Genomic DNA, 12,544 nt, shown 5'->3' with positions numbered 1-12,544 from the left:
GTGGGGTTAATGTTTATGTTTATGAATAGTGCATGCAGGTTGAGTTTGGTGATTGAATGGAAAGAAAAGTTCAAAAATTTTATGTATGTTGTTGATCATGTATGGGATTAAACAGGTTCACAGGATGAATGTTTGGCTTGTTACGGGTCCCGGCGGCCTTAAGCCGATCTGGATCCTAGCGCCGGTAGTGGTCCGATTTTCGGATCGTTACACTTATATGCTTATGTATGTGTATATGCATGTTGTAGAATAGCTAAATGCATGTTTGAAAGGTTTGGGAGGCAAATGTGCATGAGGAGGCTGAGTTCTGCCACTTTGGAAGAACTCAGGTTCGGCCGCCGAAGGCACTTTCGGCCGCCGAACCTGCCTGTGGTAGCATGCTTTGGCTGCCGAACCCTGCCCCTGAAAGTTGGACTTTCGGCTCTAGAAGGGAGTTTCGGCCGCCGAAGGTGCCGGCGAACATGCATGAGTTTCGGCTCTGGAACCACTTTCGGCCGCTGAAGGTGCCGCCGAAAGTGGCTGAGTTTCGGCTCTGGAGGGACTTTTGGCCGCCGAACCTGCCGCCGAAAGTGCCCTGTTCAGTCTTCCTTTGCATGATTTCTATGATTGTTTTAAGGTGTTTTGGGGGGTTTTTGGGGAAATGTTTAGAGTCATGTTCATGTATGTTTGGTCCCTTAATTGAGTCTCCCTGTGTAGGTTCGGACCCGAGGAACCGAGGACCCCAGCAGTAGAATAGCTGCTTTAGAGTCAGCCTGAGGTGAGTAGAATGGACATTTATTTCCAAAGCAAATAAATAAATTCGAGCATGTTCATGCATCACGAATGCCATGTGATATATTAGGTTGTTTGCATTAGAATTCACGAATATGTTGCATTGCATAATATGATGATGATGTGGATGAATGTTGGATGATCCTTTAGCCCTCACTATGATATGATATGATATGGTGATGATACGGTATAAAAGACCAGTGAGGCCCATTCTACGCCCCTGGCACTATGTAAGAGAAAGACCAGTGAGGCCCATTCTACGCCCCTGGCACATTAGAATGTTATGTTATGTTAATGTAAGAGAAAGACCAGTGATGCCCATTTTACACCCCTGCCATATTGGAATGTTATGTTATGTTAATGTAAGAGAAAGACCAGTGAGGCCCATTCTACGCCCCTGGCACATTGGAATGTTAGGTAGAGGGCTATTGGTGACAAGTTCATCCTTGATGTGATTTGTCTGTGATGTGATGCATTCCATGATAGCATATGTATTAAATATTTTTACTATTCTGCTCACTGGGCTCTAGTAGCTCACCCCATTCCCTTAACCCCAGGTTTGCAGGTACGGGATAGACCAGGAGGTCAGCCAGAGTAAAGTCATGTTTTATGTAATAGCTAGATGTGGATATGAAGAATATTGTAATGTAACGTCTAGTACAGTAATGTAATGCAATGATGGATATTGAGGTTTAGAGTTGTGTTTGACCCTAGTATGTATAGTTAATCCCTTTTTCACATAATCTGTATAATGTTTTAATGATGTTTTTTGTAAACCAAGCTTAATGTATGTTATGTTACCCCATTGGAGTATTTGATGAGGGCTCCAGTGTGGGGTTTTATGATTATGAGTTTGTGCATGCACAGGTTAAGCTTGGTGAATGAAAGAAAAAGTTTAAAGTTTTATGTATATGTTTGATCATGTATGAGATTTAACAGGTATACAGGATGTATGTTTGGCTTGCTACGGGTCCCGGCGACCTTAAGTCGATCTGGATCCTAGCGCCGATAGCGGTCCGGATTCCGGGTCGTTACACAAAACTTATCCATCTGAACCCTTTCCAGTAAGGTTTCCCACCATATTACAAAACTAGGAAAGTCCACAAAATTGAGTATATAAGCACAAGGGCTAACAAACTAAACTGCACGAGTATGTGAACATCAAAAGAAAATATGTTGTGAAGTTTATAACAAATATTGACAAATAGAGCACCTGGGGTCTTGCAAAACACCTCATTGAACCAAATTAATAAAGACGGGTAGTGCATCATGAAGAACTCGCTAAAGAAAAAGTTGTAATTTGGGAGGGACTTAAAAAGACCATATATGCTTGCATATACTTGGATATATGCTGGAGGAAGAGGAGGGTCTAGATATCATCTGTTGAGCAAATGAGCTACACATGAGCTGTTTATAGTCGGATCGAATACTACATGACCATTATGTGCATAGTGCCAAACAAGAAAATCCAACGTACTAACGAGGGCTACCGGGATAGAGAAAATAGTGATATCTTGTTGATGAGTGAATACTAGTTTCACTGCTTGATGATTCCAGTCCAATACCCGATGATCAATTATATCTGCCACCCTATAAATGTCCACCAACCAAGTTGCAGGACTAGATAATATAAAATTATCTAACCCGAGCATTCATGGATCTAACCAAATAGAAGTACTCCGACCATCTCGATATTCATTCTAGAACTTATTTGAAGGATTATTCTACCAGCTAATAAATTTTGCCAAATCCACGAGCTGTGGTGCCTTTGGCTGGCTTCCCAAAAAGAAAATCTTGAAAAATGTAATCCTTTCAAAACTCTTAACCATAAGCGGGAGAAGCCTCCAATATTGTTTTGCTAAGAACACAAGAATAAAATTTTTAAAATCTTTAAATCCTAAACTATCCCATAATTTTGATTAACATGATTTCTGCCAACTGACTCAATACATTTTTCTAACTTTCTCATCCCTACCTTACCAAAAATTTTGATAATAGGCTGTTGAGTTTTACTGAAAACTGCTTGGGATACTGAAAAATAGTCATTGAGAAAGTGAGAATAGTAGATAAAATAGATCTAACTATTGTAGCTCGACCAATCCGTGATAAAAGTTTCTGCTTTCTTTGAGCAGATTGTGTCCTCCACAATTATTAATACTTGTTTGAGCATTTCAAAAGCACTGGTAAACCCATATAATGAAGGTGATAATTCATGCATATAAAACTTAATGAGAAGTTCGTGTTTAATATCAATAGATGTGTGTTTACTAAACAAAATATAAGACTTTTAAAAATTGATGGATTAACCTGAAACCATAGACTAAATTATATTTAACAAGTTATCTTTTTCTTGTCTTATTGCACGATCAAATAATAAAGTATTATCTACAAATAAAATATCTATGACTGTTGGAACACACCGAGAAATTTTAATACCTTGAATGAGATATTTTGTTTGAGCATTCAATAGTAGATAGAGTGTTTGAGAAATAAACAGAGAAAGATAAAAGAGAACGAGGATTCTCTGTTTGGGTCCTTAAAAGGGCAAAAAAAAAAAGTAGAAACACCGTAAACTAGAATATAAAAATTCACAATTGTAATATATTATGGAATAGAGAAACTCACAATCCTAATATATTGTATTATTAGATGTACCAACTTCGAAGCAAAATACATTTTTAGCAGAACTAACAGTAGAACTCCAATCAATCTAATCATATGCTTTACATATATTCAATTTTAGAGTCATAGCATGACGTGGACCAGGAGAAGTCTCCATTGTCTCTTGAATAGGCTTCCTCAGCGGTTTGGTAGGCTCATTTTTTATTTTGGATGGGATGGTTCGAAGTTGACTTCTCTCGTTCAAATTCAATGGGTCGCACTATTTGGTTGCTACTAATAAGAGGTGAATTACTGTCTCAGAAAAAAGGAAAATTACTATTCCATCTAATTTATTTTTATTTTAAAATCAATCGATTAAAATATTTTATATTTTATAAAATAAATTTTTTTAATCATTTTATATTTTAAATATTAATACTGTTTAATCTTCATTATTTTTATTATATATATTGTTTAATTTATATAGTTTTCAATATTAATACTATTTATTGAAATAAATTAATTAATAGGAATTTAATTTGTTAAAATACAAAAAAAAATTAATTAACTGATTTTTTAAAATAGAGATAAATTAATAAACTCTATAAAAATTTAAAACCTAAAGTAATTCTCCCTTCGATACTGCAGGCCCTCCCCGCTGAAATATATAAGAAACAACGCGTTTCTCTCAATGGCACGAAGCAACTAATCGATTATATGTTTCCGAGCAGGTAGTTGAAGTACATCAAGGGGCTGCCGAACCGACATCCAAACTTCATCCTCGGTTTTTCTTTTTCCCATCTCCAATGTTCCTTATTAACAATTAGGTGAGAAACTATTAGACTGCCTGATGCAATAGTTTTAACAGACTGCCTTCAATTTCCTCAAACAAACATATGGTTACGTAACCAAGTTTCATCTTCCATGCATTGCCTTCCGCAATCTTATATACAATCACATTTCCGGTGGATAATAAGGATACCAGCACTCTGGTGATCCAGCAAATGCATGAACATAGAATTCACAACGATGAGCACAGCACGGCAAGAGAAGTGGAAAATTCAGCAAAACCTGCTGCTGTCTCATAATCTCATAAATATTGAGCCAGGGAAAAAAAAATGATAATTGCCTTTAGAACGAGAACACGGTCTAAAAACTAGCTAGTTGGAGGAAAACAAGTATGCCAATATTAGCACCACAATAAACTCTCAAAGCACAACAAAAAGAATACGATTCACACTTGCTCAAAGAGAGTGAACAAGTTACAGATGAAGATAGAAAGAACATCCGCATCTCACTTTGGATTCCTAAGAACAATGATAACAGAGTCCCCTCGAAGGAACATTTTACTGATGAACCTATCTTTGTTGACTGGTTGAGCTTTCTTCTTGCCTTTTCCAGTTTTTGGCACCTGGACCAAAAAGTTTTTGCACTTGCATAAGAAATTGTCTAAATGAACTTTACAGCCTCTGATTAAGGAAATTCCGTGGATAGAGATTTCAGTAAGGAAACCAACCTCAGTCCACATCTCCCTGACATTTTCTAGAACCATGTTGCAGTGTCTGTCAAATGCCCTCACACGTCCAAGAAGCTTCTTGTTGTTGCGGCAGTTAATGAGCACCTGGATTGCACAATAAAAATACATGAGATAGGAAGAGAAGGGGGAGGGAGGGTAGCAGGCAGAGGGAGGCGTAAACAAAAAGCACACCCATGTCATAGACATGTCAGTTATATAACCAGCCAATATTAGAGTTGATAACCCCTGGAACCTAAATAAGGAAGTTGATGCATGATCTTCAATTAGGGATTCTAGGAAGAAATTGAGAAACTAGTATTTTATTAAAAATGTGAGTTTATTTACTATTCATAATTAACGTTAGTTTAATATTTATTGTTTTGAGATTCACAATCTTAATATTAGTAGGACTAACAATTATACTAAAAGTACCTATGCATCTAGGTGTTTAAATAGGAATTATTATGATTACTATATTGTTATTGATAATTGAGAATTGAAAAGAGCTATAAGATTTTGGTTCCTTTTCCCTTTTGAGTGTTCTTAATTCTACATCAAAAGTACTAGAAAATTTTGAGAATTGGAGCCCATATTCATATTACTTGTTTCTGATGATGAACAAATTAAAATATGATTTAGAAGCATCTTTTTATGCCTTCTAAAGACAGAAAGAGAGCTAAAATTAATTCACTATGATCAAGGAATTTCCAGTGATGTAGAACAGAACCAATAGCTTTTAGGGGATCTAGGGTGAGAAAATTCTCAAACTGAAGGGGAACTAATTCTCTATTATTTGCTCAAAGTCAACAGTCCTTAATCATAATAGAAGATGTATATATACAGAGATCCTAAGCCCTATTTATAGAGTTTTGCAACTCTAATTACATTAAGATTGAAACCCAATCAAATTAAAATTAGGAATATGAAACTAATTAAACTTCCCAAACAAAATAAAATACCTACTAAATAATATAAACTTCCAATATTTAAATATCCTAATTTTACAATGACTAAAATTCTTAACTAGTATGGGTTGAATCAAATTCCAATTTGCATTACCCAGCTAACAAGAATTGTGTTTCCTACACAGCCCTGTGATTGTCAGAATGCTCATGTAGTTGCATACTCAATTTTAAATTGAACATTGCTAACTTCAACAGTTCTATCTAAAAACAGTATCAACAATAAAAAATTTTCTCCTTATGCCTCTATTAGATTGAAAGCTACCTGTGTGTTATTTTTAACACTCATCAAGAGAACAGAAAGTGGCCCAGTGCTGAAATCCTCTGACTCATTCTTGTCCTACAGAAGAAAGTTAGATAAGTGTGACAAACAATCTGGAAAGTTAAAACATTAAAGTAATAGAGGAGGTTCTACACAAATTGAAATATGCTCCTTAGAGATAAGATAAATTAACATGCTGTTATAGCATGGACACATATCTAGTTTTATTTCTAGTGAGAAGGGATATAAACCAATCAAAGCTGTCATTTGAGTAGGTTAGCTTCATATTTCACATTGCATTGGGGTTCAAAACTAACATGAAAGGAACCAATAACTTTATGAAATAAACATTGAATTAGCAACCACTAGCAGCCTTCAGGTTACCATAAAGGCGGCAAATAGTATCACCAAGTTAAGTGTTAAGCTAGCACATGCCATAGTGAAATATCACATTATCTTGGTTGTACTTGTACATGACAAACCACTTATAGCACTTTAAAAACAAGTATCACAGCAGCAGAAGACAGAAACAACCAACAGTGCTGAACAACCAGTGAAAAAACATTTAGAATATCAAAGGGCAGCAAAAGACAGAGCATGTAGGTGAAACACGGAGAAACCTTAGAGAACTAATGACAAATATCACAAATTCTCACTGCTTGCAGTAGAGAACAATCTCGTCACATATAATATTTCCAGCAGCACATTTCTTCAAATCATCATTACTATCAGTACAGTTGAAAACAGAACTGAAATGCCTAGTTTATTTTTATTATCTTGTGAAAATCACAGAGTAACTTATAATAGATCTTTTTTTAAAGGGGGGAGCTGAAAGCTGCAGTAAAAAAAAAATGTCGCACAAGTGAAGCACATCTTGTGGAATCTTTAAACAAATGATACGCAGAACAGAAGAAGCAATATAATAAGGTAGATATGTAATATCAGGAGCGTTTGCATATGATGAGGAAGTTTGAGAACTTACTGTAGCGTCCTCATCCATTGGTCTACTGCAGAAGACCAAAGCAGAGAGGGAAAAAACTGTTAGCCACACTCGATGGTATGAAGTTCACAAAAAACTATAATTCAAAAACTCAATGTCAGCTCCATGACACATAGAATCAAAATAATCAAGAAATGCTAGAAATTACCTCATGGTGACTGAATTCGACTATTCTCAGAGCAAACCTGTAGGCAAAAACCGAATTAGGGTTCTAGTTTCGTGATTCACTAGCAAATTGAAAGCACACGTTGGAGTGATAGAAAGAAAACAGGAAATAATCACAAGAAAATTCTAAAAACAGGAATTTGAGAGAACTAACGAATTCCTAGGGGTTTAGCGCTTGGGTTTTGGGAATTCCTTCCTTTCTTAAGCGAGATCTTGACGTCAACGAGTAGAAATTGTTGAAAGGGGAAATGGTTTTTAGCGCGCCAAAGAAAAGTGAAGCGGCGAGGCGCTTTTTTGAAGACCAAATCGAACCAAAGGCCTGATTCTATTTCGAGATTTGCTTTTCTGGGCCTATTCCAAGCAAATAGTGGATATCTTCCACCATCGTGTTTATATGTAAGTTAAAATTAAAATTAAATTTATTAAGTTTTAATTTTTTTAATAATTTATTACAATACTATTATATTAGTGTTCAAAAAGTTCTATCGCCAGCGACTATCAGATTTGGTAGACGGCAGATTGCTTAAGTGGACAAATTTGCCTGTTTATCATTTTTTTTTCTTCCTGATAAAATGTTTTCTCCAACCCTGCCCGATAAAAAGTCGACAGTATTATGCAATTGCTGTTTGTTAAATCTTCATGGCTGCAGGCCATCTTATGACTTTCACCTACAGATAAACATTTTCTCATCCCATTTCTTCTTTTCTTTTCTTCTGCTCAAGCATTTCTACATACCTCTCCCATAGCTAAATTAATTTTGAGCAAGAGGAGAAGAAAGAATGAAAGCAAAAGCTAGGGAGTGTCTCTGAGTAATCAAACTGCCTTGTGTTTTTCAAGAAAAACCAGTCCCATTCATCCCTCAACTGTATTCACTTAGCAAACGAAATTTGCTCAACGGACAATCAGAAGTAAGCAAACAACACAAATGCTTAATTTTGAGCTAGATTTATCATATGATATAAAATGAGATAACAGATAAAAAAACAGAACCAGGGATTTGTTATTCACAAGAGTGATAAAAAAAAAAAGAAAAGTTTCTAAAATAATGCAGTGTCCAAATTTCAGTGAACTTATTTGATGGGAACTCCCTTTCATCACCACTACTACAACATCTAACTACACTGTTGAAACCAATTTTGCATGCAATCTGCATAAAATAAGCTTCCTTTGACAACCAAAATGGATTCTTGCCTATGCAAGCACACCCGTACAAGCTGCGGCTGGAGCTGCTTCAAGCTGTTTCTTTGGAGAACTGTACTTTTTGGTGATGAATCTACAAAGATCAATAACATCACACATTTACTATAGCATTATTAAAGAAATTAAAATGGCATACTTGGACAAAACTCCTTGTAAACTCTAAGAAAAAAGAAAGAAACCTTCATAACTGAAGGAGAAACCTAGCTTTAGTTTTTCATCATTTTCAATCAGCAATTACACCAACATTGGAAAAAAAAAAAAAAAAGAAGATAGATTTGTGAAGGAACCATGGGGTTCAAATTCTATAGAGAACACTGGTACAGATTATCAAGCTACCTGAAGAAATCCCTCCACAGTAACTCAAACATCAACCAGTTCATTCCGGTGTCTGTAGAGCTAGCACCATCATTCCGGTTTGCAGCAGCAGAAATAGTTCTATCAATCAAATTTATTTCAATTGTGAGCACATACTTCTCAAGAAGTAGTAGCGTGGTTTGGAAAAGAAAAGGAAAAAGCAGTAAATTGAAGGCACACCTGGCAGCTGTTTTCTTTATCTCATCAAACATGGAACGGGGTGAGATGCATCCAATGGTTAGCCATGGGGAAATTTTGCAGGAGAAGTTTGCACCATATATGCTGTCATGGCTACCTCCTTTGGGTGGTTGTGCTTCACACTCTGCCGCAAATTTTTTAAGCTTCTGTAGCGCTTCAGTCTCCCCTCCCACCATAGAAGCGTTAGCAACTGCCTTTCCTTCCTGCAAGACCATTATTGGAAAGCATTGTTACAGCATTTAAATTAATGATAAGAATATGCATTTCTTCAGCATAAGTAATTCAGAAACTGCAGTAACATCTGCAGGTCACATTAAGGAGGCCAAGCAGAATACTAGAATTGCAACATTATTTGGAACATCAATGTTGAGAAATGAGGGTTCATACTCAGGCCAACAACGGAAGGGAATGTTTTTATCTGCTCAAACTGTAAGATTACGATACTATATTGAATTAATAGAAGGCCACATTTCTCTGAATCATTCATAACAACCACCGACCATTTATGAGAACACCATATTGGTATGCATAAAAATGTTTACTTTTTCCATTTTAATGTTGATGTAACCTTCCAGTCAACCTTCATTTCTACTCAAATTTTGCCCACCAACAATACATACTCACTCTAGTTCAATGTTCTAAGAAAAATCGAACCAAGGATATAGTGAAATATAAGCAGTAAAAACAATCACGCGGAAAGCAGAAACTCAAACCTGGGTGGGGCTGAGACCCAAATCCAGCAAAGACGGGATCTCGCCAGGCTCCACATCTCCTCTTGATGGCATCCCCTTCAACTGATCCAATGCAGCAACAGTTTTCCTAAGCTCCACTCCCTGTAATTTATCCTTGAATCCACTATAATTTGATGGCATGTCTTCCAACTTGAAAGGCAGATCATCCACGTGATACAAAGTACTTCCCCAGAAGTATTTCACCTCGACTCCCTCATCTTTCATGGCCGCCTCAATGTTCTCCTCGGCCTTAACCTCATCATGAGACACCTCTCTGTGTGCATAAACAGCATCAGCCCCAATGGCCTTGGCCAACTCAATCAACACAGTTTCTGGCTTCCCAACTCTGACCACAAGGTCAGACCCTCTAACCTGAAGGTTCTTGCGGAGGTCAGCAACCGATTCGATCAAAAAACTGGCCCGATAAGGCCCAGTCTTGTCGAACCCAGAAGAGGATTTACCATACTCTCTGGGATCAAAGCAGTAAACAGGCAAAACAGACATGGACTCATCATTGGCAGAGTTAAGGCACTCATTGTCATTAACACGCAAGTCGCTGCGGAACCAAACAATGGAAGCTCGACGAATTCCGGCGGCATTGGAAGGGTCAGCGGGGCGGCGTGGGCCCAGAGATAGAGTGTTCTGTAAAGGGTTGGCGGAGATGGTGGACTTGAAGGAGAGTTTGGGAGGGGAAAGAGTAGAGGAGGAGAGAGAGAGGTGAGAGAGAGAGGCTGCCTGAGTGGGAATTTTGGCCTTGGTTGGTGAGTGGGAAAATAAAGAAGAGATTTTTGGATGGTTGAAGAAGTGGGTAGGGAGGATTGTGGATAAAGAAAGAGAGATAGAGGCAGCAGCAAATGGAGGTGAAATGGATTGGGAAGGTACAATGGCGAGCTGTTGTTGCTTGCTCTGTTCTTCAGCGGTGGATTCTTGGGATTTTGGGGTTTGGAGATTGGGATCCATCGGGGTTCTGGAGGAGATTGAGTTGGGGATAAGCAGAAGTGTTTGGTTTTGGTTGGCTTGGCTTGAGCCTGCCGTCAGGAGAATTCACTTGTGCTCTTAGCGAGAGAGATTGGGTGCGGGGGGATTTAAAAGCCGATTTACGATGTCGTTTGTTCGATCAGTTTTCCTCCGTCCTTAAACAGGTGCACCTAACATATTTCACTAACTTTCAACCTCAAACTGCCTTCCCTGTTTGTATTTTCTAGGGGCAATTCGGAGATTATGCACCTGGTTAGGTGGCGATCAGCGCAAAAAATATTTCATTTTTTTTTAATCGCGCGAAAAACAGATTCCTAATATATTTATTTTCTTCTCTGATATTTTCTGCCTGCCAAAGATTATAACTTCCAACTATATATTTTATAATTATTCATTTTTTTTTTTTAGTTAAAGACAAAGGAATGAAAATTTGAGATATTCAATCTTGAAAATTTTAATATTTAATTAAATACATTATTACTGATTTAAACCCGTGAATAAATATATATAACCCTATAACTTACAACTTTCATGCAACTATATAATTTTCAATTTAGGAACTTAAAACCCACTTCACATCGAAGCTTCATGCTCAAACATTTGCCCATAGATTCCCAAATTTCCCTATAATTTTACCACTGCCTTACCAAGAGTAACATATCTTCGAGGAATTTGGTACAGCTACTCTTCTCCAAAGCTGAAATTTTGTTTTTTTTTTTTTTTAATTATTTAAAAAAAAAAACTTAGTTGGGATTGAATTATCAAGGAACTTATAACCCATATGCTTTGCCTAATAAACAATTTGAACAAATCTCTATATGGAAAAGCAGATGAGGAGAAGCAGTAGCAATAGCAACATAAATCAAACTCTCACTTTTGAATTATAGGTATTTGTTTGTTTAAAACCATAAAAGATATGTCCATGTATTTTTTAAATACATAATATGCAATAGTATGATTTTTAGAAGTTCTGTTTAAAAACTTTGATTATCAAATAAATAGAGTGATTTAATTTTGTTCCAATATTCAAAAAAAATATTACCATAATAGATGGACTTAGCTTGGATTTTAGTTTTTCGATTAATCAAATAAAAAATAATAAAGAATATTATTTGAAATTGTTTAATAATATTCTTATCGTGTCTTGGTTCTTTAAGGTGTGAAGGTGTCTTTTGCAGGGTCCAGCACAGGGAAAAGGATGGACAAACCTTTCATCATCAATGGTTCTCTCGGGTGTACATATGTTTAGCCATGATGAAGCTGCAAATAGTTTGCGCAAGGAATTAGTACAAGGAGATTGCAACAATAGGTAAAATTTGTTTGCATCCGAACTACAATAAATTTAAAATATAGAAAAAGTGAATTTTTCTATAAAAAAATAATTGAAATTTATTTTTTTAAAATTTTTTAAAGTAATGATAAATCGAATTTAAATAAAAAATTTTTGCACAACTATTAGATTATTTATATATAAATAATGGCACTTAATGAAGAAGGCTTCCACTTTGTTTTTCTGAGACATCTCATGGCATTTATATGTAAATAATGCATGCATGCATGTCCAATTTCTACACCAGAGGGGCCACAACTATGTTATGAGAGACCAAATGGAAAAAACGTCCCTTCCTCATGTAATTTGGATTCAGGTTGTTTTATAGAAGAAACAAGCAATTTTTTAAATAAATAAATAATTAAAATTATCTAGCCTAACTTGATCGAATAGCTAAAGACACTTTAGCGCACTTGAAAACTCAAATTCAAGCCCAAATGTCTGCGGTTATAGTTCCATAACTAGCTGGCTCTTGC

At 36.3% G+C, this 12,544-nt stretch overlaps 2 protein-coding genes across 3 annotated transcripts; both read right to left on the bottom strand.

Moving 5' to 3' along the window:
- Positions 1 to 4,425: 4,425 nt before the first annotated feature.
- Positions 4,426 to 7,646, bottom strand: LOC110615296 (small nuclear ribonucleoprotein Sm D2). Of its 2 annotated transcripts, none has more exons than XM_021757102.2 (6): positions 7,432 to 7,646; positions 7,261 to 7,297; positions 7,095 to 7,188; positions 6,116 to 6,190; positions 4,889 to 4,993; positions 4,426 to 4,783 (listed from the first exon to the last, which is right to left on the bottom strand). In XM_021757102.2, exons 3-6 carry the CDS (start codon positions 7,110 to 7,112, stop codon positions 4,667 to 4,669), a joined length of 315 nt encoding a protein of 104 aa, XP_021612794.1. In that variant the 5' UTR covers positions 7,113 to 7,188; positions 7,261 to 7,297; positions 7,432 to 7,646; the 3' UTR covers positions 4,426 to 4,666. The 2 variants fall into 2 exon arrangements, with proteins under 2 accessions (XP_021612794.1, XP_021612793.1); XM_021757101.2 differs by having other exon boundaries at positions 7,095 to 7,119; positions 7,432 to 7,643.
- Positions 7,647 to 8,203: 557 nt separating this feature from the next.
- LOC110615295 (blue-light photoreceptor PHR2) lies at positions 8,204 to 10,865 on the bottom strand. The gene is made up of 4 exons (XM_021757100.2): positions 9,743 to 10,865; positions 9,012 to 9,232; positions 8,814 to 8,912; positions 8,204 to 8,550 (listed from the first exon to the last, which is right to left on the bottom strand). The coding sequence occupies exons 1-4, from the start codon at positions 10,718 to 10,720 to the stop codon at positions 8,469 to 8,471; spliced, it is 1,380 nt and encodes a 459-aa protein (XP_021612792.1). The 5' UTR covers positions 10,721 to 10,865; the 3' UTR covers positions 8,204 to 8,468.
- Between the last annotated feature and the right edge of the window lie 1,679 nt (positions 10,866 to 12,544).

The sequence above is a fragment of the Manihot esculenta genome, chromosome 5 (assembly GCF_001659605.2).
Source record: "Manihot esculenta cultivar AM560-2 chromosome 5, M.esculenta_v8, whole genome shotgun sequence".
Classification (NCBI taxonomy): domain Eukaryota; kingdom Viridiplantae; phylum Streptophyta; class Magnoliopsida; order Malpighiales; family Euphorbiaceae; genus Manihot; species Manihot esculenta.
The sequence above is the reverse complement of the archived record's forward strand: the minus strand, read 5'-3'. Positions and strand labels throughout refer to the sequence as shown.

What these genes read in the sequence shown, in the direction of transcription:
- LOC110615296 (XM_021757101.2), bottom strand. An exon ending in CAATGGATGAGGACGCTACA is followed by an intron (nt 6,191 to 7,094) that starts GTAAGTTCTCAA and finishes TTTCTTCTGTAG; the next exon opens with GACAAGAATGAGTCAGAGGA. An exon ending in TCAGGGAGATGTGGACTGAG is followed by an intron (nt 4,784 to 4,888) that starts GTTGGTTTCCTT and finishes TTTTTGGTCCAG; the next exon opens with GTGCCAAAAACTGGAAAAGG.
- LOC110615295 (XM_021757100.2), bottom strand. Translation starts at nt 10,720, where the DNA reads ATGGATCCCAATCTCCAAACCCCAAAATCCCAAGAATCCACCGCTGAA. An exon ending in TGGGTCTCAGCCCCACCCAG is followed by an intron (nt 9,233 to 9,742) that starts GTTTGAGTTTCT and finishes ATGGTCTTGCAG; the next exon opens with GAAGGAAAGGCAGTTGCTAA. An exon ending in CTGTGGAGGGATTTCTTCAG is followed by an intron (nt 8,551 to 8,813) that starts GTAGCTTGATAA and finishes TGATCTTTGTAG; the next exon opens with ATTCATCACCAAAAAGTACA.